The sequence below is a fragment of the Microtus ochrogaster genome, chromosome 15 (genome assembly GCF_000317375.1).
Source record: "Microtus ochrogaster isolate Prairie Vole_2 chromosome 15, MicOch1.0, whole genome shotgun sequence".
In the NCBI taxonomy this organism is placed as follows: Eukaryota; Metazoa; Chordata; class Mammalia; order Rodentia; family Cricetidae; genus Microtus; species Microtus ochrogaster.
In genome coordinates, this window is record NC_022017.1 from 37,003,769 (window position 1) to 37,030,249 (window position 26,481).

The following is a 26,481-nucleotide window of genomic DNA, read 5'->3' on the forward strand; positions in this document are numbered from 1 at the left end:
AGGCTATTGCCCTGATTTCTTGCTCTGACTTTTCGGGATGATGGACTACATCTTACCACCTGTAGAATGAAATAAACTCTTTCCAAGTTGATTTTGGTCATGCTGTTTGTTAACAGCAAAAGAAATCCTAACTAAGACACATCATGTCACTATAGTTGCATGTACTCTTGTTTGGGTACTGGTCTAGATGTCTGTTTATGACGTTTTCATATAAATACATCCTATACCTTGCTCATATTTACTGTCCCTCACACATACTCTTCTGTTTTATTTCCATGACAAAGTCTTACTATATAGCTCTGACTGTCACAAACACAGAATCCTCCTCCCTCAGCCTCCCAGAGCTGAGATCACAGGCATTGCTAGTATTGATTTATTTAAGGCTATATCAGCAAGCATTTGAGCTTCTTTCTCTCCCTCTTCAACAGACAGCAAGCAGTTCTTCTCCTTGCTTAGCATCACTTCTTATAGCTCATTTGCCTTTCACAAGGTTTCTGTGGCCATCTACAACAGTAAGTGATAACGGTTCTCCTGCGGTGATGTGGGTGGGGGGCTCAGGGCCAGCCAAAGTGTCGAGGTACTGAGGAAATATTTTCTTTTCACAGTTTCTAACCCAAAGACGGTTGACCCAGCCAAATTCCCTACCAGGTACTGCTACTGTTTGAACAATAGAACCAATGACTTATCAGGTAGGTAAAACATGCCATACCCTTGTAGCTTTTCCAATTTTGATTGTGCCATTTTAGGAGTATATATTTTAACATTTTACTTATTCTATGTGTCTTTCATATCATGTCTCCATGTCATGCCTCCTGATCTCACCCATGTCCCTCCCCAGCCCCAAAATAAAACAAAATAAAATTTAAGAGAAGAAGAGGGGTAGGGAAAAGGGGAGAAACTTGCCATGGAAGCTGCTGTGTGGTACAGTGTCATGCAGTAAGCCCCTTTATGCGTAGATTTTTACATGCAGGCGTTCATTCCAAAGAAGCATTAGCAGGTCTGAGGTCTCTGGTCTCTGCCACACAATTGATACTGAGTCCCCACTGGGGCTCATCTTGGACATCCTGTTATAGCCCTGTGTCATGGAGATCTTACAGTCCTGGGTTGGAAGGACTGACACCTCCTTCCTACCGCTCTGTTCCAGGAGGTCACAGATGGGTGGATGTTGGGGTGAGCCAACAAATAACTCTGGTTCTGAGCCTGGGTAGTTGCAGGATTGGTCAACCTGCCAGCTCTCCCTGTCTTCACCACCAGAATGAGCTTTCCAGCATTGCCCTAACTAATTTACCCCTTGTGAAGAGCAAGGGTGGAGCCATTTCTCCTGCTTTTATGCCTTCAATGTTAGTTCTTCCACACCTATACCTTCAGGGCCAGCACTACCGTGTTGCCCAGGTGAGGAGTAGAGGCTGCAGCTGATGAGGGGCAGGGACAGCTCTCCCACTCTTACGACCTCAGGGCCAGCTCTTCCATCTGCCTCCAGCATTGATGTGGGATAGGGATCTCTTTCCTCTGCCCATGCTGCCACATGGCAGATGAGTAGTGGGGACATGTCTCCCATGTTCCCAATGTTGGCTAACTCTCATTTCTACCAACAGGATCATCTTCACTGTTTTGCACAGGTTAGATGCAAGGTCCATTTTCCTGAGTGCTGCAGCTGGTGGTGGGCAGGGACAGCTCTTGTGACCTCAGAACCAGCTCTCTCACCTGCCCCAGGCATTAATGGGGGGTTATCGCCCTCCCACCCATGATGCAATGAGACAGGGGACAAATGGAGATAGCTCTTCCATGCTGACAACTTCGGGGCTGGCTCACCCACATCTCTGCCAACAGGGCTGGCTCTATTGTACTGACCAGGAGAGGTGTAGGACCAGCTAAAGGAGTACTTTTTTCCTCATAGTAAGATAACATAGTGATATTTACGACACTTAATGGTGTGCACACTTCCTTGTCTGTTTTTACTATAGAGAAATCTCTGTTATGCATAAATGAGTGTCCGTTACCATTGTTTATGTTGCAAAATCATGGGAAAACGTGAATATTTACCACCAGGAAATACTGAAAAGTAGCCACATATAGTGCACAAATGAGTAGGTGTGTGTCCTGAAGACAAAAATAATGTTCCCAAGAATTTTCAGATAGGAAAAGACATTTAAAGTAGTATACAGCATACTGTGTTGTCAATGATAAAATATGTACATGTTCGGACACTAGAAAGGCTATTCCTTCTGACAGATGATTGGAGTGTTTTGGAAATGGAAGAGTATTCCTTAACATGGCTTTGCAATATTTGGAATGTATTACTTTTATAATCCAAAAGTACTGCATGTTTGTTAAGTTTTAAAAAAAAATCTTGAAAAATAGAAGTGAGGATTTCTCTCTTACCATTACCTCACTCAAGCAACAATTCTTTATTGAGAAACTGCTATTACCTAAATGCTCTTCCTGGCCTAAGCAGAGAGGGCCCATTCTGTTCTAGTGGAACAGAGAGTTTAGGAACAGAAAGGAAATGAAGGCACTGTATATACCTGGCAATGGGTAGACCATAAGGACAATAACTCAGGAACTTAGTGCTATAATGTGATTCTCCTATGCAGAGGAATAATGGCAAGGTTTATATCATATCTATAAAAGGAGTCCTCTGGCTACTTGTTATAATAGAGATTGCAAAAGAACAAAGGATTTCCTTTCCTATTTCCATTTTCTACTTAACTTTTAAATATATTTTTATATTAGTAAGTTTGGGAAATGTTTAAAATAGCTATGCCATCTGTAAATATAAACACCCAAGTTCCTTCTAACTTGTTGCTCCACATTCTGTAAGGCATTGCCTTTGTTCTCAGGATCCAAGTTAGTTTACCACCACACTCCAGCTATAACACAGAAGTGTAAAGAAAGGCATACTCACTTGCTATACACTTACAGTGCAAAAACCATCCATATTCCATTGTGCAGAATTTAGTGCTATGGCCTCACCCCTACAACGAAGGCTTGAAGATGTAATTGTGATATTAAAAAAATAAACAAGCAAACAACAACAAAACTTGCCCCCCCAAAATTTTACGTTTTCTGACTAAAGTATTTTTTTTTATTTAATTTAGTTTATTTATTTAGTTAGTTAGTTAGTTAGTTAGTTTTGGTTTTACAAGACAGGGTTTTGCTATACTTTTGGAGCCTGTCCAGGAAGTAGTTCTTATAGACCAGGCTGGCCTCTAACTCACAGAGATCCACCTGCCTCTGCCTCCCAAGTGCTGGGATTAAAGGCGTGCACCACCACTGCCCAGCTGGAGTGTGTATTTTTTAAAATTTCTGTTCTAACTCTATGCAGCTTTTGTTAAACTATTTTTATACATTATGTTTTGATCATATTTTTCAGCCCTTGTCAACTCCTCCCAAAACCTCCTCATCTTCCTATCCTTCCAACATCATCCTCTATCTCAAAAAAGAAAGAAAGAAAAAGAAAATCAAACCAACAAACTATAAAAAAAAAACCCTCCAAAATAAAAAACACATAAAAACAAACAGACAAAGAATTCATTTTTGTTGTTGCTGCTGCTGCTGTTTGTTTTTGGACAATTATTTCTGGGCATGGTGTGTACCCTGAAATGTGGTTGATATACCTAATGACACTCGATTGAAGAAAACTGCTTTAACCTTTCCCAGAAGGAATCAATTATGAACAGCTTCTTTCCTAGAGATGGGACTTTGTGTTCACTTCCCCTTCTCAGTGGGTGGGCCTCATCTAGTTTGACTCTGTGCAGGTCATGTCACAGTCTTTGAGAGTTCACGTCTATCAGTTCGGCTTTGTTCAGAAAAGCATTGTTTCCGTGGCATGGTCTACCACCTCTAGCTCTCACAATATTTATCAAAATAGATTCCCGAGTCTTGGGAGGAGGGGTTTGATAATGCAATCCTATTTAGGGTTTCTTTCAATGCTCTGATCCTCCATCAGATGTACAGTAAGTGTATAGCAAGTGAGTATGCCTTTCTTTACACTTCTGTGTTATAGCTGGAGTGTGGTGGTAAACTAACTTGCATCCTGAGAACAAAGGCAATGCCTTACAGAATGAGGAGCAACAAGTTAGAAGGAACTTGGGTGTTTATATTTACAGATGGCATAGCTATTTTAAACATTTCCCAAACTTACTAATATAAAAATATATTATTTTACAATATGTCTTAAAATCCATTAAACTGCAGTCTGTATAGAAATATTCCCAGTCCTTCAAATGTATACAGGGCCTTAGGTAGAGACTGCTTGTTTATTTCCCAGATGTCCAGACCTGAATAATAACACAGAAACTATATTAATTACAACTCTGTTTGGCCAATAGCTTATGCATATTTCTAGCTAACTCTTACATTTTAAATTAACCGATTTCTATTGTTTTATATTTTACCATGAGGCTCATGGTTTACTGGTAAGGTTCTCGGGTGTCTGTCTCCTTCGGCAGCTATATGACATTGACTCCAATTACTTCAACTCTATATCTCTGTTCAGACTTCCTGCCTGACTTTACCAAACCATTGTCTAAAACAGCTTCTTTAATAGCCATTGGTAATAAAACATATTCGTGACATACAAAAGGGAATTTCACATCATCTTTCCTTTTCTATCTAAATAAAAAAGGTTTTAACTTTAACATAGTAAAATTACATATAACAAAACAGGTATCAAGCAAAAATTACAGTTACAATTATTTATATCTACTTTATTTTTTATCATAACTATGGAAAACTAGAACTATAACTCTCTTCAACTCCATCAAAGACCCCAGAAGGATATATTACCTAAGTAAACAGAAAGTGCATTGTAAGCAATTTCCAAAACTCAAGAATAAACAAAAATATCTCACTGTTTGGACAGTCACCCAAAGTTCTTCTGTGACATTGGGGCATCCATCTTCAGCCTACAGGCCCATAGTATCAGGCAAACTTTTCCATGAAGCAGGAAATTTGAAAGACTGTTTTGCCTCTATTGGCAGTTTGTCAGTCACTTTTTTCTGTGTCCTGCAGAAAGTCTGGCAGACTCTTTCATGAAGCTGGAACACAGAAGGACTGTCTAACCTTTAGGCAAGTTCATCAGTCATTTTTCTGTGGGTTCTGCATGTCCAGTTCATATAGCATACCCTCAAGCAGTCCAGGCAAGAGCAATTTCTTGCCCAAATGACCAACATTCTCCACAAGGAGCCTCTTCGATGCACATCATCCTCTTGAAGTAGATTGGTGCTGCCATGAGCAGATGTATCTCATTGTTGAGAAAAGACTAAGTTCCTAAACATTTAAATGTCATAGTCTGTTAGTCTTTGAAAGGTTTGAAAAATGCCTATCCATCTGAAATATATCTCCATACATATATCTCTTCGACGGCACCAGTTTCTCTCTATATCTCTGTTTAGATTTCCCACCTGGCTTAACTCTACTAAACCATTGACTGAAACAACTTCTTAATAACCAATGGTAATAAAAGCATATTCATAGCATACAAAGGGGAATCCCACATCACAGGGCGATGGCTTATTTACCTGTCTCCTAATCCTGACAAACTTTACTATTATAAATAGGGCTGTGATGAGCACCTGTGCAGAATTGCTTGAAGCACTAACCCAATTATCTCTCTAGGATAGAGCCCTTGAAATGGAATTATTGACTGACAGGGAAATAAATCTTGTTGTGATTCAATTTGCTAAAACTTCTAGAAATCTTTCAGGCATCTACACTCTTTTCAACAATGCTCAGAGAAATGTTTGTACCATAGCCTTATTCACACTAAATATTAAAAGACAGCCTTAATTGGGTAGACGTAAAAATTGTTCCTGTACTTCTATTTACATATAAAGGGACTTAGACATGACTCCTCTCTAAGCATTGATAGTAAATTGGTAAATTAAATTTCTGTAGGAACAAAGAATATCTTCAAAAGAATAATAATTGAATTTCTTTCAAGCCCAGTGAAAGAGTTGTAAACATAGTTTCAAAGAGGAAGTATGCAGAAGACCCTGAATAACAGATTGTATGACTGGTGGTGGGAATCTTGGGATCGAAGGACTTTTGGCTCAAGTCAAACTCAACTCAAATGAAAGATCTGTAATATAGCATAGGACTCAGAGCAGGTACCACCATTTTTGTTAAGTCTTTGGCAGAACCAGGACCCATCCTTGGCATCTGGATTCAGATCCCTGTTTCTGTGCAATGAAAATCATGATTCTAACTGCATTTTATCACTCAGCTTGTGAGTCTTCCTTTTTCAATAACTTTAAAGTATGTTTAAATATACATTTACATTTATTTATTGGAAGGAGCATGTACATACAGCAGTGTGCCATAGCATACATGTGGAGGCCAGAAAACAACTTTCAGGAAAAGGTTCTTTATTCCCATCATGTGGGTCTTGGACATCAAGCACATGTTAGCAGATTTGGTGACAAATGCCTTTACATGCTGAACCGTGTAACTTAGTCTCCTTAAATTTTAACTTCCGCTATATATATCAGGCATCTGGCACACTGTAGACACTATGGATATGTATTAGAGAAGTAAATTAATGAAGGAGAGTTTTGAGATGTAGCAGGAAATAGTTGAATGCATAATGAGATAGTACACATCATCGGGCCCTACAATATAACACAGAAATAAAGAGGCCCATGGTCGCCAGCCTTCTGCATTGACTTAGTGGTGTTAACCCCTGAAGAAGTATACAACATGGCCGTTCCCCAGCCAGAGTAACCATGTGACCACACAAACATGTAATGTCACATTGTAGCTCAGGCTCACAGACAGCATTGCCCACCTCCTGCTAGTGTTGATCTGCTATGCCAACTACTGATTGGCCAAGGGTATTAGTCTACATCTACAGTGTATGTGTTTTCAAGTCTGGTTGCTCTTGCAAGAAACTCACAATCCTCATGCTGAGTAAAAAAAGAATCTGTATCAGGCATGATAGGAAATTATCCAGTGAGCTCTAGGAGCTTCCTGTATAGAAATCACTGAGGTTTGTACAACAACGTGCCTCTTGAGAGGAGACCAAAAACTTCTGGGTCCTGAACAGACATGAGTTAGCAGAGGAGAATGTGGCAGACTCATCTTTAGGTTTGAAAAAGGAAACTTTACTGGTTAGAGGTATTCACCATGCTGGTTGTGGATTCCATTCAAATCTTGCTAAGAGAGAGTGTTCCACAGTTCTTCAAGCTAAAGTGTTATAAAAAGTGTCTTAGACTTCCTTCCATGCTCTGAATAAAGTGGACAAAAGGAGACATTCCCGACAATGTTTCATAAAGATCTTATTTATTTTGATGTCTGTATTTAACAACCCAACATTAAATATGACTGCATTTTCAAATTCCAACTTTATGGAAAGTGACCTTACATGTCTTTGGACCTGATTCCTTTTGAATAGGTTTGACAGTCTACTATAGTTAGATGAAGCAATGAAGATCTTTGGTAGCTCTTGGGTATTAACAGAGAAAGAGTTAGATTGTAAAAATGGACCCTAAAATTTTTTGCTTGAATTTACTTTTACTCTTTTTTGAATTAGTATTTTTTTCCTGTGTGAGAATACCAATAGTCTTTAACAGATTAACTTAAATTATACTTGCAAAGTCTACTCTGAATAAAAAGAAAAATCCAAACTCAATCTCTTTGCCCTGTGTTTTTGCATCCAAATTCAGGGAGCTTCTCGAATTTGTCTTGCAGATTTCACAGCTTTGCTGGTGGACATCCTTGGGAATTCTACCAGCTACCTCACTGAAATTTTTAAGTCAACCTCCATCCTTTCAGGTGTGTATCTTGCAGGTTCCTGGCAGGTTTGCACCCTGGCACTCCTCAAGGAATATAGCCAAGCCTGATAGGTTTCCGCATCCCAGACCCTATCATGGGTCAGGCTGCAGGAACCTTTAGGTGTGGTTTGGTTTCTAAGACCAGTCTTTGATGAATCCATCATTCAAACAGGGTTCTTCCTAGAGCCCTTAAAATTGAAGGACAAATATGACAATCAACATAGGGAGTGGACTCTAGCAGTGGCTGTAACTTCCCCTCCCCATTTAAAGACAAAAAGATAGATTCAGGGAAGGTAACTATTTTCTTCAAAGTGCAAAGGGTCAAACATTTTGTCGAGTGAATAATGGCTTAGATGAGTGTGATTGCTGCAGCTTCCCTGGTTGCTGCTCTCTGCGGGAGGAGGGGGCGATCTTCTGTCAGCATGGTACAGACATTCGATGAGACATTCAACAACATACCACTTCTGAATTCCTAAACCCACTTGTCCCTAGGGATGCTCTGTTAAAGGCCTACAGACACGTGCTTACATCTTCCATAGAGGATGGTGATGAGGGTTCAATGAGACAGAATGCATGACATGCTGAGTGGGGGACCAGGCAGACAGAAACAGCATTGTAGCCTTAGAGCTGGCCCTAGAAACTGTAACCTGGTTGTGTGCCCGTTTGTCTTACAGTGAGTCAAACCAATGCATCCGACTGTGTCTTTATCTGTGTGATGGCAGGGAAGTCAGGTGAGCAGCAGTGACCCGGAAACTCTCTGACTGAGCATTGAGCTCCACACTCCAGGAGTCAAACCCAAGTGTCCTTTTCCATGGTGTAACACTTTTTCAGGAAGGGCTCTCTCTGACTTCTGGGAGATGGTGGAAAAATCCCCTGTTATCAACTACACATTTACCAGTGGTGTTTCCAAAGCTTTGGGTAAGTATAAACTATTACAGAGGCCAGAGCACCCCACACCCCACATTACTCAGATCCACTAGTGAAGCGATGTTGCCTTCAGGAATTTTATTCAATTAGATGATGCTAAAAATCAGAGGATTTTTCTCTTTGATTTAAAAATGGATTTCTGGGGTATTTGAGGGGAAAATATTGGCCTCAGTGGATCTTCCTCTCACTGACAACAAACACCTGGGGCTGAGTAGCTGCTGTCTCCTTTCTCCCCAGTGAGGAATACCTGCCTCTTTACTCCCACAATCCTCTCTTCACCCATTGTTTCCTATGCTCTTGAAGCTATTGGAAATTTGATCTTTATTCTAGAGTCATTGATCCCTGTAATTCCCAGGCCCTTCCCATCCATCACTTTCAACAACTACCTGTCTGTCTCCTGTAACACCAGGAGCCGTTTTGGAACCACTGTTATCTCTTTCTTCCCCACACTTAGTGTCTGGACTCTGGCTCCACCTCTAAGACCAACTGATGCGTGTGTCTGTGCCAGGTTTTCATCATCTACCAGAACAACCTATGGCCAAGTGTGTTTTGTCACACTCTTGTGTTCCTTTAAATTATCCATCCATAATAGCCACAAGAGCAATGGTGCTCAGATATGAATTGGATTATATCCCTTACCTGAAAGAACCCAACAGTCAGCAATAGAGGTTCCGGAGTGATGAGAGAGAACACATTTCTTCATATATTTGTTATTTCTCCATGATTCTTTGCTGTGTTCAATTCGAAATCAAATATTTTAACACCATTCTGTGCAAATTTGTTCATTCTGTCATCTCCAAGTAGAGGTTCTATTTCACTTAGCTGTGTTTCACAGCTCTGAAGATGTTTAGTTTTCCACTCCAGATGCTACAATCTCATGTCCTAAAGATATGCAACCCAAATCCATCTTCTGTGGTTGAACCCAGTATCTGTATATCATCTGGACTCTATGTTACTCTAGGTTATATCCAGTGATGTTTATATGTGTATCTCCTCAGTGAATGGACCTTGAAAGCAGACAACCTCCTGTGGTCCCACCATCTGCCTTATGCCTCAGTGTTTCACATGGCATCTGTGTACAGTCAGCTTTACATCAGCGTCTCCACAGTGAACTGATAAACACAGTCAATGATGTTCCAATTTCACTGTGGTGGGTTTCTTTGATATGTGATAATCTAAGGCATGTTTAGGTCGTGCTGTGGAAGAAAACTCACTTTGTAAGGGACAGGGGCGCTTGGTGAAATGAATTAGCCATGCAACAAGTCACCTTCTCCTGTTTGCTTCTGAGTACAGAGCTGAAGATTAAGTCAATCTCATCTTCCCACCCCCAATCTCAATCAGGTCTCTCTTTAGTGCTCTTTCAGTAAAAACAAATGCTCAAAGAGAGAAAAAATACTTAATTTTGGCACTATTCTTGACATACCTGATAGTCACTTTCCTGTCCAGGTGACAACGGGGCTGAAAGGATCCAGCCCATGTCTGACTCTTAGGATCAAGGCTTAGGTGGCATGAGGTTTGAGGCCTAGATGTGAAATAGGATAGAAGAAAGGAGGATTGGGGGTCATCTCCTGCAACTGCCTAGGTAAGTCCCTCTATGCAGTACCTGTCAAAGGGCAATTATTAAACAAAATCCAAGACAAACTGAAGATCAGACCTTGTCCATCCAGAAGGAGGAACACTATAGGCTTGCATGTACATTTTACTTACCTTATAGCCACACTGCTCAGCCTAGCTTTATCTTAGTCTTCCCAAGAGAGAGAGAGCATTAGCCAACTTAACATTTGTGCCTCTTTCTCCTATTCCTTGTAGAATAAACAGGTGCATTAGAGAGATTTCTCTCAAAACCCCTGCAAGTCTGTCTTGCTGAGGGTCAGACTTTTAAGTAGTTTCTTCTGCAAAGCCCTGCTTTTCTTGATGCTACTCAGTCTCCATGTACTCACAAGGCAGATAGCACGAGACTCTTGAAAAGACAAGTACCAGAGTTCTGGAACAGCTGAGGGGCTTCCAAGTCACAAAGGGACTCTGATAAACCAAACCCCCAGGTCTCATCAAGAGAGACAGTCAAAGTCTGGCACTTGACATCTCATCACAGTGGTTTATCGTACAACTTCTGTGGAGTTAGGAGAACATCCTTTAGCGACGTTTGATACTGTACCCAGTAATATAAAATCTGCAGTCTATAGAGTTGCTGCTTAATTGTCTTTTGGTGACGCAACAGTTCTACCTGCCCAGAGTGGCAAGCAAATTAAAGCTGCCATTGGCTATTTCCTCTGAGGTGTAACTACCGATGGAATAGCCGGGACTCCAAGGGTCACCACCCAAAGCCGGCAGTTACCCTCAAGGTCATATCCTACCCACTGGAGCACACAGTGGGTATCTCATCTGAAGACCTTCCCCTGGACAAAGACAAGTACTCCTTCGGAGAAAGAGGTGACAGAAACCAAAGAAATGTTTCCAGAGCTGCCTGTTGGGACCATAGCCACTCAGAGCAGTGCCACTTACACACGGTCAACCTCAGGTGAGATGGTTTCTCTGTTTTCCCTCTCCTCTGCTATGGCTCTCTTCTGACTCCTCTAATCTCACATACATTACTGAAATGCTTAGTAAGGTATTCCCACCACCTTAGTGTAAACAGTGTTCAGAAAGGTCAGCCAAGGGTGGGAAATCGCACTGGTGATATAGACTTCTAGAATTTGTGTGAACAAGAGTTCCATATTGAAACAAGCAGTCTTAAGAAGGCTCAGAAAATAATACCAAGAGTTCTCCTATAACCCAGCCTCCCCTACTTACAATATCTTACATAATGATAGTATTTACTGGAATAAGACATGTTTATTTCAACAAAATAGGCTGATGTCTTTCTTTGGAAATTCACAGAAAATGGTTAGGTTGGCATTTCACAGTATAGATTGGTTAATCTGCTGCACCTGGCTGGATATTGATATAAAAAATCTGTTAGTGACTCCACCCTAGCATAAAATGATGTCAGCAGTGTCTGGTCAAGAATTTTCCCCATCAATCCTACTACATTTTGTGCAATATCAACAGTATGGTCACCAAACACAAAAGGAACAAAGACCTGCTGCCTCCTATCTGGAGTGATCTCTTTCAGTGATCACTACCCTAACAATTGATTGAAATCATCGTTAAGTCTTTAATTAACTCACTCATCAAAAAACACCATTGCTTCCTGCCAGTAGAGTGTTTGAAAATGGCTCTTAAAATTTCCTGTCTGCTCACAGACAGGAAGGAGACACACTACAGTCATGATCCAGCTTACACTGAGCTCTTTCATGCTTGAGCCCAACTAAGGCATCCTACTCAGCACAGCAGCAAGGATTAAAAGGAGGCAGGCAGGCTACACAAAGGGTGTGTCTTGACAATGGAGAGGAATAACATTCAATTCCAGCAACTTCAAAAGGTTAATATAGTGACTTACATCATGAAAACTACCCAAAATTGTAAAATATTTCGGTATAACATGAAAATAGATGATTGCTAGAGGCGAAAAAAAAAAAAAAAAGCACCTGGCCATGGTCCTCAAAGGAAAACACCAATTGATATAAGAAAAATCACAGAACCTTAGTGAGAACAAAAACATTCAAATCCATGAGAGGACAACTCGCGTTCTAGATGAGATGTTTGAATACTTTTAAGGAGGCAATTGTTCTCCACTTAACTCCCAACTGTGAAATTATCTACTGGTATTAGTTTTATAAACTTTGAAAGATTTTTAACTTTCTCCCATGGGAACAAACATGTGACGCTAACATTTAAAAAAAAATAATTAGGGAAGCTTTACCTTCACTAAGGAAAGCTCTGTGAGTTATTGTTATTATAATTATTCCCAATTTAATATCAAGGCTAAAAAGAAGGACTGTGGATGTATCTCAATGGCAATCACTGGCTTGGTGTATTAGCAGCTTTCTTTGTTGTTATGACTAAGTACAAGAAGCAATGGAAGGGAGGGAGAGCACTGTTTGGTGTATGGTCCAAAGAGATACATTCTACCATAGAGGAAGAGGCAAGGTGGCAGAAGCAGGAGTCAATTGCATAAGATCTACAGTCAAGTAGCAGCTAAGGTTCCATAACCTTCTAAAGTAGTACTATCAGCTGGGGAGCAACTGTTCAAGCACATTTAAAACAATAACAGCATGTGCAAAGTTTTGAATTCCATCTCCAACACTGCAAACGAGAACACACAAGCAGCAGAAGTAAAATGTATTAAGTAACATGCTTCGAAGTAAGAGGAAAACAAGGGCAACCAATGCCTCCAGGTCTCTGAGCCTCAAACAATCTTCCTCAGCCTATCACGTGATTAGAAATATATCTCTTACGTTTGAGACAGGGTCACGTTATCCTCAAGCACATATTCTAGCTTTCTGAGAGTCCACGGGGTTTAGAGAAGATGTTTTGTTTTTCTTTTGTTCAGAGATTAATTTGTTTTTGTTTTTATGTTATGTGTATGCATGTGTGCTTGTGTCCTGCAGGTATGTATGTGTATCTCAAGCATACAGTGCCTGCAGAGGCCAGAAGAGGGCTTCTGATTCCCAGGAGCTGGAGATATAGATGATTCTGAGCCACCATGTGGTTCTGGGAACAAATCCTGGGTCTTCTGCAAAACCAGCAAGTGCTCTTAACCAGCAGTCCATCTCTCCAGCCCAGATTCTTCTTTTGGTTTGCTGCCAAGGAAAACAAAATTCAGTTTAATCTACTTATTCCAGTCCACAGTAAAATATAAGCATCTGAATTGTCTGTGTTTTATATAGACAGATTGCAATTGCCCTTCGAGAGAATTTTATGTCTGCAGTGTTATACATGATCAAAGAGATCAAGAACAGCAATCCTAATGATTGTCACTTTCAACACACAGCTATGAGGAACATGACCAGAACACCATGGGTGACAAGCAGATGGACATGGGATTCTACAGAATCAGTGTCTATGTCCCAGACTATGAATGATAGCACATCTAAAGGGCCACCATGGGCAAAAGGGCCATTCTGGGCAAGCCTTCCCTCCACATCAGCCTCCCCTGCAGATACCCAGCATCCCAGGAGCACAAGGAGCCTGTTGCATCCTTCTGGGCTACTGACCACACCCAGCAAACTAGTACAGCCCAGCAGAGCCTCAGGTGAGAGACAACATTCACCTCCTTAACAATTATGCTTGAAAATGGTTTGACTGTCTTTCTAAAGTTTCAAATTCCAATACATATGCTGAAAGTAGTAAAAAAGTAATGTGATTTAATAAATGATGATAAAGATAAAACAAATTTTCCTTCCTTTCTCTATTCCAATCCTTTATTCTCTTTTATGGATAAATAAATGAGTGCTCCTTCTTCACAGGATTCTCCCATCTGCCTCCTTTTTTCCCATGTTAATTATAACAAGATGAAGGATTTCTTTATGATATTGCCGTATTGCATAGAATATGTATTGACAATATTTACCCTTCTACCACTCTTCATTATTCCTACTTCCTCTACCCTTTCCTGTTCTCTTTCTATATCCCTAGCATTTTCCATTTTAGCTTCCTGTAAACTCACTGTCTGGTTTTTCTTTGCTTTGTATCATTGCCTGTTAAGCAAATGGGCAGTGGCCATGAGAAATCAATCCTCCAGACAGGTTAACTGCCTTTGTTGCATAGTATTAATGGTACTATGTTGATTATATATACAGCATGTATATTTGATGCAATGTAAGATGATTGTTAATTATACATACATACAGATTTATGCCATCAAGTTATGAGGAGAGCTTGAGCTATAAAAGAGAATTTACCAATTTTGATAAGTTGTTGTATTGCATATGTACCCATGTATGTTCATGCCTAGGTGTATACAATGAAACCTCAGAAAATGGAAACAAAGCAAAATATATTTATATTCTAACCTTATATCTAACCTTACAGTTCCCAGATCGTATTTGGAGAGTTTAGTCAACCTGATTTTCATTTTCTTTACTTAATATTCAGGAATTGTCCATAATTTCTCTTCTCACAGACAAATTTTGTTTCTAACTATTCATTTTAAAAGCGTTCTTCTCTAGTATTTAAGGGTGGCCAGAAGCCTTCTTCCACACCTATCATGGTTAATAGGCTGTCACACGCGTCATAGCTAGAGTTTTCAAAACTGTGAACTTGACACTCTCCCTCTAAAATGTGTTCTCCCTAAAGTCTTAGGTCGTCAGCTTCAGGCTTCTCTGAAAGAAGCAGTCATATTAAGTTTGTCAGATGACTGCGTTTCTTACAAAATACAGGGATTGGACAGAGCACTTGAAATTTAACAGACTTCAGACACAAACATCTCAGCTGTCTAGTGGGATCTGGGAAAGATCACTTGGATACCTCTAATCACATAAACACCTGGTGCGATGATTTGAGCTCTGTCTGCCATTTGCACTAGTGTGGAAGAAAATTAAAGCAAACATCATTTTGTGTTGATTAGTGGGGCATCAGTCAGCATGGACCTCAGTTCTCGCTCAGTCTCAGACACAGCTGGACTGAAATCTTGCCTCTACCACACTCGCTCACCACAGCAATTTTTCTTCTCCCTCTGAGTTCCCATTTTCTGGTCTGTTGGGTAAGAGTTGTCAGAGCTGTGACATCTACAAGCAGTTTGGTTCAGTTTGTGACCTTTGGACAGCTATTTCTTCCTGCGACTCTTCTCAGCTAGTCCAGACAGGAGTCGCATGTCCCCAGTCCCTTACAGTTCAATATTCTGTGATCCCAAAGCCTTTGAATCAAATTAGACAATAGTCACAGACAAGTTGAATGTGACTCAGGTTGTTCAAGATTTACATAGAAATCCAACAAGGTAGCCAGCATCATTTGTACCTTTTTACTGGAGGTTACAGCCTAATCAATACCTGAAGAGAAATCAAAAGATGATGTTGACACACCCCCCCAAGAAAATGACCAGATTTCCCTTGGTATTAAGGGATCCTGGCAGTTATGGGCTGTGTATGGATGATAGTAGCAGTCATCTTTGCAACTCACATGGGTGTTCATGGGGTGACACAGCCATGTTGAATTGGACACCACAAGACCCCCAGTCCACGCAGAAGAGTGGGCACAAATAGTGGACCGCATTACAGAAATGTAGGCTGGAGCATGGGCTTCCCGCAGCCCCTTCACTTTCTACTTTATTCTCTGGAGTCCAGCCACAGAAGAGTCCCTCTTGCTCACTCCTTCAGGTCTTTGCATGGGCCTTTTGCTCAGCCTAGGAGGCCTATCCTTGTTAACTCTATGTTCCTCATTGCAGTCAGCAATGGCACCTGCTGAATTAGGTGCCTATCTATTGGGCCAGGTCGTAGCCCAGCCTTACTCTTTTTCATTTATCCACAGAATTGAGCTGCCAATTTAATCGTATCGCTCCCTCACCTTCTAGAATAGAGGGCTGCTTTGCTAGCTTGCCAGAGGTCAGACTTATATTAGCATGGGTCAGGTCCTGAAGTGGTCCTAAAACCAAGACTTTAGGAGCATGGAAGATAGATGTTGAACTGAAAGCCTAGGCGATTATTAAAATTATTGACAGGTGAATAATCAGGAATGTGGATGGAATCATGTGTATACCATGACTCACATCAATTACAAGCAAGCCGTGTTCACTTTGTCTTAGAGGGCTCATATCCATACACTTCCGTGTTCAGTGCCATCACTGTGCCATGCAGTGCCACCAAATCGCACTGATTTGGAAAGTTCCCAATGGCCCCGTCACACTTTACCAGCTACTGATGGGACTCATCCACTTCCCTTGCATACTCCAAGAGGAACATGATTGTGGCTACATTTCTTATTCATCCCTGCACCTTCAGCATCCTGATTGACATCAGCTCACCAGTCAGCAGCGCTGGTGAAACGTGGAGCATCTTCTTCAGACTGGGCTCCCGTTAGAAAGATGCATGCTCACCTCTCTCCTTTCCTCTCAGGAACAATCACTGCTGGAACACAGACTCCAAGTCCAACCAAGGCACCAGCCCCTAGAGACTCACAGACAGGTGAGACTGCATGGCCAAACCAAGAAACGCCATACCTTGAAGGAAAACATAGCCTAGGAGGAAGGGGCACAGTGGGACAAGAGAACCTGTAAGTATGCTGTCACTGATCTTGATTAGAGGGGGAAAAAAGCTCAGAGAAGTGGTTTCATTGTCTTGGTGCACTGTGCATTTGTGTGATTCCTTTCCCTTTGGCTGTCATTTCCTTGTAGATTTTAAGAACTCTTATCTTTGGAGTGTTGGGATTCTCTGATTCTATGTGTAGTAGCCCAAGGTCATATCATTTTAGTTTTGGAGAATCTTCCTCTTGCTCTTTTGCAGATGCTGTCCCTGCAGAGTGGCCCTTCGCCCCTGAGTCAGAGTCAGTCCTGGTCCCAGTAGCCCAAGTTTCAAGTGAGTAGAAACACCCAGTCATTGCTTAAGCTTGTGTTTTCTTGCACGAGGTTGTACAGTCTAATAAAGAGGCTTGTTTGATAAATGTAGACTCAGACAGCTAGGATGCAAATCTCAGCTCATCTTCTTTTGTGAGCTGTGGCATCCAGGATTAATTCACCCGATTTCGAGCAAGAACAACTGCAATTACTGTGAGCACTAAAAACATCTGTTCTCTTTATTCCTGTCTGCAGGGTTTTGTATAAGATAATGTGTACTGGACTGACTTGGGATTTTAAAGCTCTATGTTATTTAATCTGATCAATGTTCACTGAGTGAAAATCTAGAAATTGTGCTGATCGCTTTGCAAACAGAAGCTGTTCTTGTGATGAGCTGGTTGTTTGGTTGTTAACTGAGCAGGGAGGGAAGAATATGTAAATGATGGCTCCAAAGTCCAAGCTTTATTTACTGGATGTGACTCACTGTGGCTCTGTTTTAAAGGATGCCCTGCTGGCCACATCCCTGAACACTCCATTCCCATGGGTTGAGAAGCAGAGACTTCCTAGGCTAGCGTTTCCAAAACTCCCAAGACTTGAATTTCTTTTCTCAACTTTTGGCTGCCACACTCTCCTCTTTTCTGTGCTGTCAGCTCGCTATGAATGAAATTGAGACAAAGTAAGGCCTTCAAAGTTGGTCAGGTCCTCAGGTCCCACCCCCTCCTGAATACCTTTCTATACAAGCTTCCTGACTGTTACAATGCTGTTCAGTCATATGTCAACAGGGCATTATTAACTTGCTGGAGCCTGAACAGTCTCTTGTTTCATATATCGTCAGACCAACTTCAGCCTTCACAACATCCAGTGAAAGGTGAATGGGCCTTTCAAACAAAGACCCAATTGTGTTACCAAGAAATTGTGTCTCTGTCTCCTAGGACATCCAAAGGTGGTGCCAACAATAGTCAGGTTGTGGTCTAGAATACAATTTAACTATATGTACATCTTTATTTACATTTATAGCTGTATCTATATAGCTGTCTCTGTCCATCTGTCCTTCCACCTATCCACCTGTCCATCATGTATCATCTGTCTGTATATCCCTGGTCATTTCTGCTGATATTTCTTCAATACCTGTCTGAGAGATCGCTCTCTGCTTACCTATCTATTGTGTACCATTTTCATCCTTTGTCTATAATCTGTCCCATGAAGTAGTCACTACATAAAATGAAAAGGCTCTGACATCTTTGAGTAAATTATTTTGCTCATCCAAAATATTTGTGGTATGTGGAAATCAGTCCTTAAGGATGCTGATTATATGGTGGAAACGTGATTCTTATGAGTATGGACCTGGAGTCAGTTCCCTGCAGAATCATTCACTCCCTATGCTGTGACATTGGAAAGTACCTGGTTCATAGTGATGCTAAATGAAATATTGCTTGAAGTCTGACAGTGATATGTAGTGTAGGGGTAGTTAACATTTCAGTAGACCTGTGAAAAAGTATTTTGTTTCTATATATTTTAAATATCCTTAGTTTTATGAACCCTCTCTCTACTTGATAAATATTACTGATAAATTACAATTTAAAAATTCTCAGACTGGGTTTAGGCTCAGTTGGAGATGACTTGTCTAACGTGCATGGAGACTTGGGTTCCATCCTTAGTACCACAAAAAGTCTTTAAAAGGCTCATAAAATTTATAATATAACCCAGCCAGTACACTAAAGATGTTCTTCAACTCAGTAATTGGTGAGGAATCCAAAAAGGTCTTAAATCTCTACTGATGCAGAAACTGAGATTTACAAGCCAATACAGGGAAGCGATTTTACACGAGCTTGTAATTGATAACCTATAGCAATAATTCTTCTTTTTTAAATGGTGCAAAAATCAACAGTGCGCTTGTTAGACAATGGTCATTTACATAGCTAGGAACAGGAGCTACCTGCAGTGTTCTCAGACAGAAGTCATATATTAGTATCAGTTAATTTGTACCCCTTTAGGGACATAAAATATTGCTCAATGAGAGAACAGTTAAAGAGTTCCTTTCCTGGGCTGTGGAGTGACTTGGTTGGCAGAGTGCTTGCCTATCATGCATGAAGCTCTGTGTTTAATATCCACCACCACATAAACTGGGCATGATGGTGTATGTATACCTGTGGTCCCACAAATCAGAGGGTTGAGTCAGAAGGATAAGGAGTTCTAAATTAGTTCAACTATATAGCAAGTTTTAGGCAAACCTGAACTCCATGAGACTCTAAAAGAAAACCAAATCAAAAACTTCACTCTCCAATAAAGCCAAATACTCCCCAGAGTACTTTCTAGGCAACAATCAGAGCTACACTAAAGAGAAGCCACTGTTCCTGTTTGCTCATTTCTAGACATTGGGTCATTTTACTTGATGATGATGGGTGGCCCCTCCTGGGTGATTGTAACATCCAAATATAATTCAGTACTTGGTGAGAAGCCCTGTAAGAAGAAGATTCTGATCCTTCTTGTTTGCTGCTGCATTACTAGTCTGTTGGTGTCTGGCGCATAGTAGAGTCTCAAAATTTTCAATAACTAAATCAACAATAATAGCTATTACTTGTACCTGTTTCGTAGCAGGAACATTGCCATATGCTCAGTGCAGAAGGATTTCTTGACTCCTCTCAGTTGCTATGCATGCTGGGTCTGAGTCTCCTCATTCCTCTTGTAAGGGGGCCTGGGTGCAGGCTCTGGATTCAGTTTCAGGAGACCCGAGAGGATGAGATCTTTAACAACTCTATTTTCGTCTTTGCTTAATGTTTTTTTTTTCTTTTCCTAAAAGCCAAATGCTAAACAATAATGAAAAGCTGGTTGTGTGATACATGATCAACCTCGTCTTCAAGGAGGAGCACTCAGCCCTGGTCGTCCAGCGACCTGGCTTGCTAGCTTTATGTTTGATCCTACCATTCCCTTCTGTATTAGCTTCTTGTTGTTGGGACAAAATACCTGGCAAAACTAGCTTAAAGAAAGAGATTTGTTTGGGCCCGCAGTTCAAGGGTACAGTCCACCATGGCAGGGAAGCCATGACAAGTGCTCAGATTGTGTCTACAGTTGGGAAATAGAGGGAGGTAAATCCTGGTGCTCAGAATGTTATCTGCTTTTCATTCAGTCCAGGATATCACCCATAGAATGGAGCCACCCACACTTAAGATGGGTCATTGCATCTCCGCTAATCTAGTCTAGGTGATTTGCATCATACCTTCTTGCCTCCTTACACATGTGTGTACATGCACACATACACACAACGTATCCTCTGTGTTGAAAGCATTCTCCATTATCCTCCAACCAGCTATCCCCTTGCAAGATAGTAAGGTATCCTCTGCACCAGAGATGCCCTTCTCCCAGTGCATCTTTATTCCACACTTGGGATGCCTCTGTAGAACGTGCTTCTCAGAAAAATCATGCCTGGTCTCCCTTAGGAGCCCAGTTCTCATCATTCTCTTTCTCTTCAAGTTTTCACAGTAGTTTCCCTGAGCAATAAGGAAACCACGCTCTCTAGAATGTCTGTTTCCAACCTACCTGAATTAAGAGATAGACTGAACTCACCTGTCACAGCCTTACCCCAGGGAAGATGCTTGTTGAGCTCTTATTGATTTCACATGTCTGAGATTGCATGTTCCAGGGTGTCCTCAGCCACTCCTCAAAGATGGGGCCATTACAGAAGCTCCCCAGCCCCTGTCCATGAAGAAACTCAACCCATGCCTGATGGAGCTCTGTCGCTTCTTCCAGCAATGCCTCTGTGCCAGCCGAAAGAGAGATCTCAGTTCAGAAGCCATGAGGTAACCTGAGACAGTGACTCCTCTGCATACCCTATCATTATAGACTTCTTATTGTGTGCGGTCTCCCTGTTAATGATCGGATACCCAGGCATGAAATATTCCCAGGCAGGTGATAGGTGACCAAAAGAAGTGTACTCTGCAGTGTGCCCTTACTAAACTTTGATATTCTTGCGATCTATGACGGGGCTTTGTTCATCTCTAACATTCTCAAAGTCAAGTGCAGGATCTGGTAAATACACTTAAGCTGAGCTACACTGAGCTAATTCTATCTGAGATGAAGTGAGAAGAGTCGGGTGGAGCTGAGATGAACTGATTAGGTTGGATTGAATGGCATGAACTGAGCTATGTCGAGGTGAAATGATTTTGGACAAAGCGAGTTAGGCACAGAAGAGATGAGTTGTGCTTGGATGGCCTAGGTTAAATAAGGTTAAATGAGATGAGGAGATGAGCTGAGGACAGGTGAGCTGAGTTGAGGTTGGGTTCAACAGGGATGAGTCACACTGTATCCGGTAGAATTTCCACCAAGGGCTTTGATTGTCAGTGTCCTCCACTTGATGAGATTTTCTAGGAAATTGTAACCAGAACATTTGCTTATATAAATTAAGGCCTTTAATTCACATCAGGTGTCGCCTGCCAGATGAGATGGTTGTAAAAATAAAATTGAAAGGCCCACCATACTTCATTAATGTGATATGGACATTGATAGGTTCCTGCCCTTAAATACCAATAGAGGATGATTCTGAGGTGTATTCTTGGTTGCTAAATCTAGAGGAAAATGCAATCAGAGAAATGTATAGCATTCCCCAGTAAGCTGAGGACTAATTTCTCAATTCCTTAATGTTAATCTTAAAAGTTTCTTTATATTTCTGCATTCTAGATATGGGTGTCTTTCCAAGGTTCCAGCCTCTATAGGAACTCTACACCAAAACTCAGACTTCCCTTTTTTCCTGTGCTCATGTCTTACTTGCTCCTGGCTCTCTGGGTCAGTAACTGTTGAGCAGACATAGGTGTGCCTTTTCTTGACTTTGTTACTTTCTTCTCTTCTAACCTGTTTGGGACCAACTTCAGGTGTGAATTTCCATTAAAGCGCTTAGTTATTTCTACTCTCCTGGCAGGGTCCTGACTCAAATATTGGTGTTTCTGACTATTGGAATGATAGTGTTTTCTAGCACAGGTTGGAGTACCTAGGATAAAATCCACACCATCAGGCTGTAGGGGTGGTTCAATGGGGAAGAGCACCTACCTAGTCTTTCGGAAGTCTGAAGTTCAATTCCAACACACCTGGCCCAACCACCTCAGATACCAGATGCATCACAACAAGACAGTGAAAGTCCAGGATGAAACCTCTCTTTGTAACAAGCCCATGGTCTCTCCACTGCAGAATTCTGAAGTAGCACTTAGTGACTCAGATAAGGAGCTGTGGATCACTTTGCAATGCATTTGCTGTATGGCTAGCAATAGAGTTCTTCTACTCTCTTTCTCTCACAAATACAAAAGAGCATCTTCACTTACAGAACATTTACACACTAGTATGGTTCAAGAACTTCACTCCACACCTGTTATTTCACTTAATCTTGTGTTGTTGCCTTTTACTTACATAGTAAGAAACTAAGGCATATTTCTCATATTAATGAGAATTAAGCACTCAGCCTAACCTCACACATTCTAATAAACTGTAGAGATCTAAGATTAAAGATAAAAATAAACCTCATTGGTCTCAAAGGCTGAGCTCTTTTCTAACAAGTATACTTCTCTGCCTTTTCCCCATAGTCTATAAAGATAAATAGAGGGTTCCTTGCTGTAAATAAAGGGCCCTGTTTGTATTTGTGTGATTACTCTTTTTGATCCTGACTGTCCTCTCGCGGTCCTCATAGGAGAGTGACTACTCCCACCTCTGCTTCAACCTTTAGGTATTGCCTGGACTACTATTCCTGGTTCCTGAGGAATTCAACGTTGATCTGTCGGAGAGTGAAGCGGGTGCCCCACTCTCACAGTAAGTACCTGGCTTGCTGGTGTGGTAGCTCAACCATGAGTACATCTGATGGGAGGGTCGGGTACACTCACAGTTTGTCTCACTTTGGCCAGGTCCAGAAGACTGCTGTAGCTCATGGAGTCATTATCAAGTCCCGACAGACTTGTGTTCAGTCAGCCTTAGTGTTTGCAAGGAGTATAGAAAGCTGTGGAGCCAACTGACTCAGGGTACTGCCTCTGTGTGAACCCAAGTCAATCCCTTGGCTTCTGAGTTCCCATGCAAGCTAAAAAGACAAACAAAAATGACACGGAAGACAAACCCCACACAAACGCTGAAATTCTCAACCAAAGCACATGCAAATAATTTAGCACACAGAGGACTTGACGTCCTAGAGGTGGGCCCATGTCCTTGTCCTGATGCTTTAATTGTGCACAGAAATGCCCCAAATCTCCCCCAATCCCACATAAAGGGGTGAGGGACTAGACTGGTCTGTCCATTCCCAGCACCAACACTGAGCTATTTCATCATCTCATTGACCTTGACTCTCGGGTCAAGGAGCTCTGGCCTTTTGAAAACCATGGCATTCTATTACGACCTTGGAAAACCCCTTCTGATATGAGCCAGGTGTTCACATGGCCCAATCTTGTAATGTGCTATCTTTAACAAACGAAGTCTAGCCACCAAATCGTTCTTTATGGAGCAATGAGATGCACAGGATCAGTGCCAGCATCTCCTAGACACTTCTCTTGCTCTTTTAAGCCCCCACTATTTCTCACGTCTCTGATGTCTGCCTCTCAATCTTTCCCTATTCTTTGTTTGCAATGTTTCATTCAGAACCTCTCAGAAAAATCAGGCTTCCTTACTCCCCTGCTTCCTTCTGTGCCCTCCACTGATTCTCTTCTTTTTCCTTCAATTCTTCTACCTCAAACACGAGTTCCCCTATTTCTGATGTGCAACCATTATCTCGTTATCTCCTTTCTTATTTCTACCACCACCGTCATTCTACACTGTAAAAGCCAGACAGTGTGGGTGAGGGTTCCAGCATCCAGGGTAGAAATCCCTTGTCTTGGTGTATGGGCATAGACTAGGACAGCCTATCAGCACATCATCCAACATCTCATCTCTCCTCCCTCCCCTGATGCAACTTCTAAATACACAGCAGGCTGTGTTTACTGATCAACATGATAATGAGTTTAAATGATCATAAAGCAACCTGGGGAGATGAGTTGGAGACAGTTGGTTACCAGAAAAATCAGCATCTGGGCTGAAAGTAGAACAAACAAACAAACAAAAAACAAAAATAGGCAAAACAAAACAAAACAAAACAAGGCTGTTCCTTCTTCCACTCTGCTGCTGACTGGCAAGGGGCTCTCACAGGAGTCCCCTAGAATGTACTTGCTCTGCATCTGCCCCCGGGAGGAACCTGAATAATGGCTGGTACTATTTGATGTTTGTGTCTCTGGTCCGTTGCAATCGCAGTGTCCTGATACCCTTTTTTGCTCTTTCAGCCTTGAAGCAGAAATGCCTTGAGACTGTCTGCAAGTCCGTGTGAGCACCTCTCAGTGACCTCCCAGTGGCACCAAGCCTTCACCCTGGCTTTGTTCTAGCTCGACTGTGGTTTCAGAATCCAGCCATGCCCCACCCATGTCATCTGTAGAGGGACATCAAGCTTTTCTCTCCTGTCAGTCTGTGTCATGCACTGAAGGCAGGGGTTTCGCCATCAGTGGAGTAACACCAGGCTTCTCTGCTGCTTCAGAGCAAAGGAAAGCTATGATTTAGGTTCCAGAACCTACCATTATGCCTGCAGCAATTCAGATAGCAGGAGTACCTGGGGAGAGGATTCATTTTAGTGTGCACACAGCGGTTCAGCATAGATACCTGTGCAAATTCCTGAAGGTGACTCAAACTTGGGACTTTTGGTGGATGCCAAGAGGATAAATTGAAAAGGCCTGACTCTCCTCCAGTGCTGTGCTGGTGGTGAATTCTCCACTGTCCACAACTAAGCAGGCTTGTCACGCTGCAGCTTCAAGATTCTCTCCCAAGGAATAACCACTGAGTCTGTGAAGATGAGATAAATACAGCCAGTTTTCTAGGGGCTAGAAGGATGACCACCTCAGTTAGGAGTCAAAGAGATGTCCCTTTTATTATGTGTAAGTTAATTGGCTCGGACCTTTCTTATGGACAAAGTTTGGCTGTCAAGTGTAACAGGACTTAACACAAGTGACACAATGTTAGCAGCAACATTGTGAGCTTAAAACCCAGCATGTAGGCCCCAACATCTGCTAAACAGAAGATCTAATCCGTCCAAGACTTAGGCCATAGTCTCAGGACCCAGGGGAGTCTCTAAACGTGTCAACCTTTCTTTCTGACTTCTGTAGTTTTATTTCTCACTGGTTTTGCTAACAAAGCTACTATTTTTATGCAGAAAAAAACAAAGAGAGATGAGCTTGAGGCTGCACGATTTGGACAAGTTCCTCACACACTTGCCAGCTGGCAAGCAGCACAGACTGTCTGTTCTTTAGTGGTGTCTGTTCGTTCTCTGGTGAAACTGTCTCACAACAAAAGGATGACCAAAGCTCTCCAGAAAGCAACTGGTCATCTTGGATGGGCTGGTGGCTAAATCTAACATATGAAGTTGTTTTCTTTTTTCGTTCGTTCGTTCGTTCGTTTCTTCCTTCCTTCCTTCCTTCCTTCCTTCCTTCCTTCCTTCCTTCCTTTTTATTTCTGAGATAAGATTGTTTCTCTGTGTACCTCTGACTGTCCTGGATCTCCCTCTGTAGACCAGGCTGACCTTGAACTCAGAGATTTGTCTGGCTCTGCCTCCCAAGTGCTGGGATTAAAGGCATGCACCACAACTACCTGGCTACAAAGCTGTTTTCTTAAGGAGAGCCCATGTGGATTCAACTACTCCATTCATTAGGAATAATTACCAACCATGACTGAACCTTGAAAAACCTCAAATGTTGGGCATCTTTGAGGCCTGTGCAGGGATATGATATATATATAGTACTGAGGACAAGAGCTCAGAGGACCAGATGAGACCAAATCTTGGCAGTCACCCTTCCTGTCTAACAGCAGCAATGGTGGGAAGGGCACAAAGTCCACAGGCAAACTGCCAGCCCAGTAGTGAGTCCTCTGGTCTCTAGAGCCTCAGGAAGACTTAAGCATATCTTGGTTTATGTAATGGCTATGGAGAACAGCAAGCTTCAGTATGTGTCACAGAACTGGGATTCTAATTCATGGATATGTGGCTACTAGTGCTTAACTGATTAGGTAAAGAAGCCCCAGGTGACCAAGTAAATTGCATCATTGCCCAAATAACTTTATTAAGCTACATTCTTCCTGGAATGAAATGGAGGAGGTTTTCTAATGTGTTCCATATCCCAAAGACAAGCTAGGTTAGCAAGAGAAATAGAAGAGGAAATAAAAAAGGAAAGGAGTGAAGAGGGAAAGAGAGGGAAAAGGTTAGAACGGTATAGCAAGAGACAGAAGGAGAGAGGGGCAGGGAGAGAGGAAAAAAATGTGTGTGCATCGGAGCCCCAGGATTGGTCTCTGTGTACTTTGCATGCATGTTTTCCTCTTTCTGCAAAGTTCACTTCCAGGCTCATGTGAGTAGGGAATTCAGTTGCTTTCACAATGAAATAT

General features: G+C 41.7%; 1 protein-coding gene across 1 annotated transcript in view; it reads left to right on the forward strand.

Annotated features, from left to right (window-relative positions):
- Hhla1 (HERV-H LTR-associating 1) overlaps positions 1–24,412 on the forward strand; it is a 33,825-nt gene extending 9,413 nt beyond the window's left edge. Inside the window, exons 6-17 of the mRNA XM_013348914.2 lie at positions 429–512; positions 606–689; positions 7,690–7,773; positions 8,447–8,503; positions 8,604–8,690; positions 10,975–11,206; positions 13,580–13,833; positions 16,631–16,699; positions 17,018–17,089; positions 20,708–20,864; positions 22,775–22,857; positions 24,345–24,412. Of these exons, the coding sequence (XP_013204368.1) occupies positions 429–512; positions 606–689; positions 7,690–7,773; positions 8,447–8,503; positions 8,604–8,690; positions 10,975–11,206; positions 13,580–13,833; positions 16,631–16,699; positions 17,018–17,089; positions 20,708–20,864; positions 22,775–22,857; positions 24,345–24,388 (1,307 nt within the window). The 3' untranslated portion in view covers positions 24,389–24,412. The remainder of the gene's footprint in view (positions 1–428; positions 513–605; positions 690–7,689; positions 7,774–8,446; positions 8,504–8,603; positions 8,691–10,974; positions 11,207–13,579; positions 13,834–16,630; positions 16,700–17,017; positions 17,090–20,707; positions 20,865–22,774; positions 22,858–24,344) is intronic.
- Positions 24,413–26,481: the final 2,069 nt, after the last annotated feature.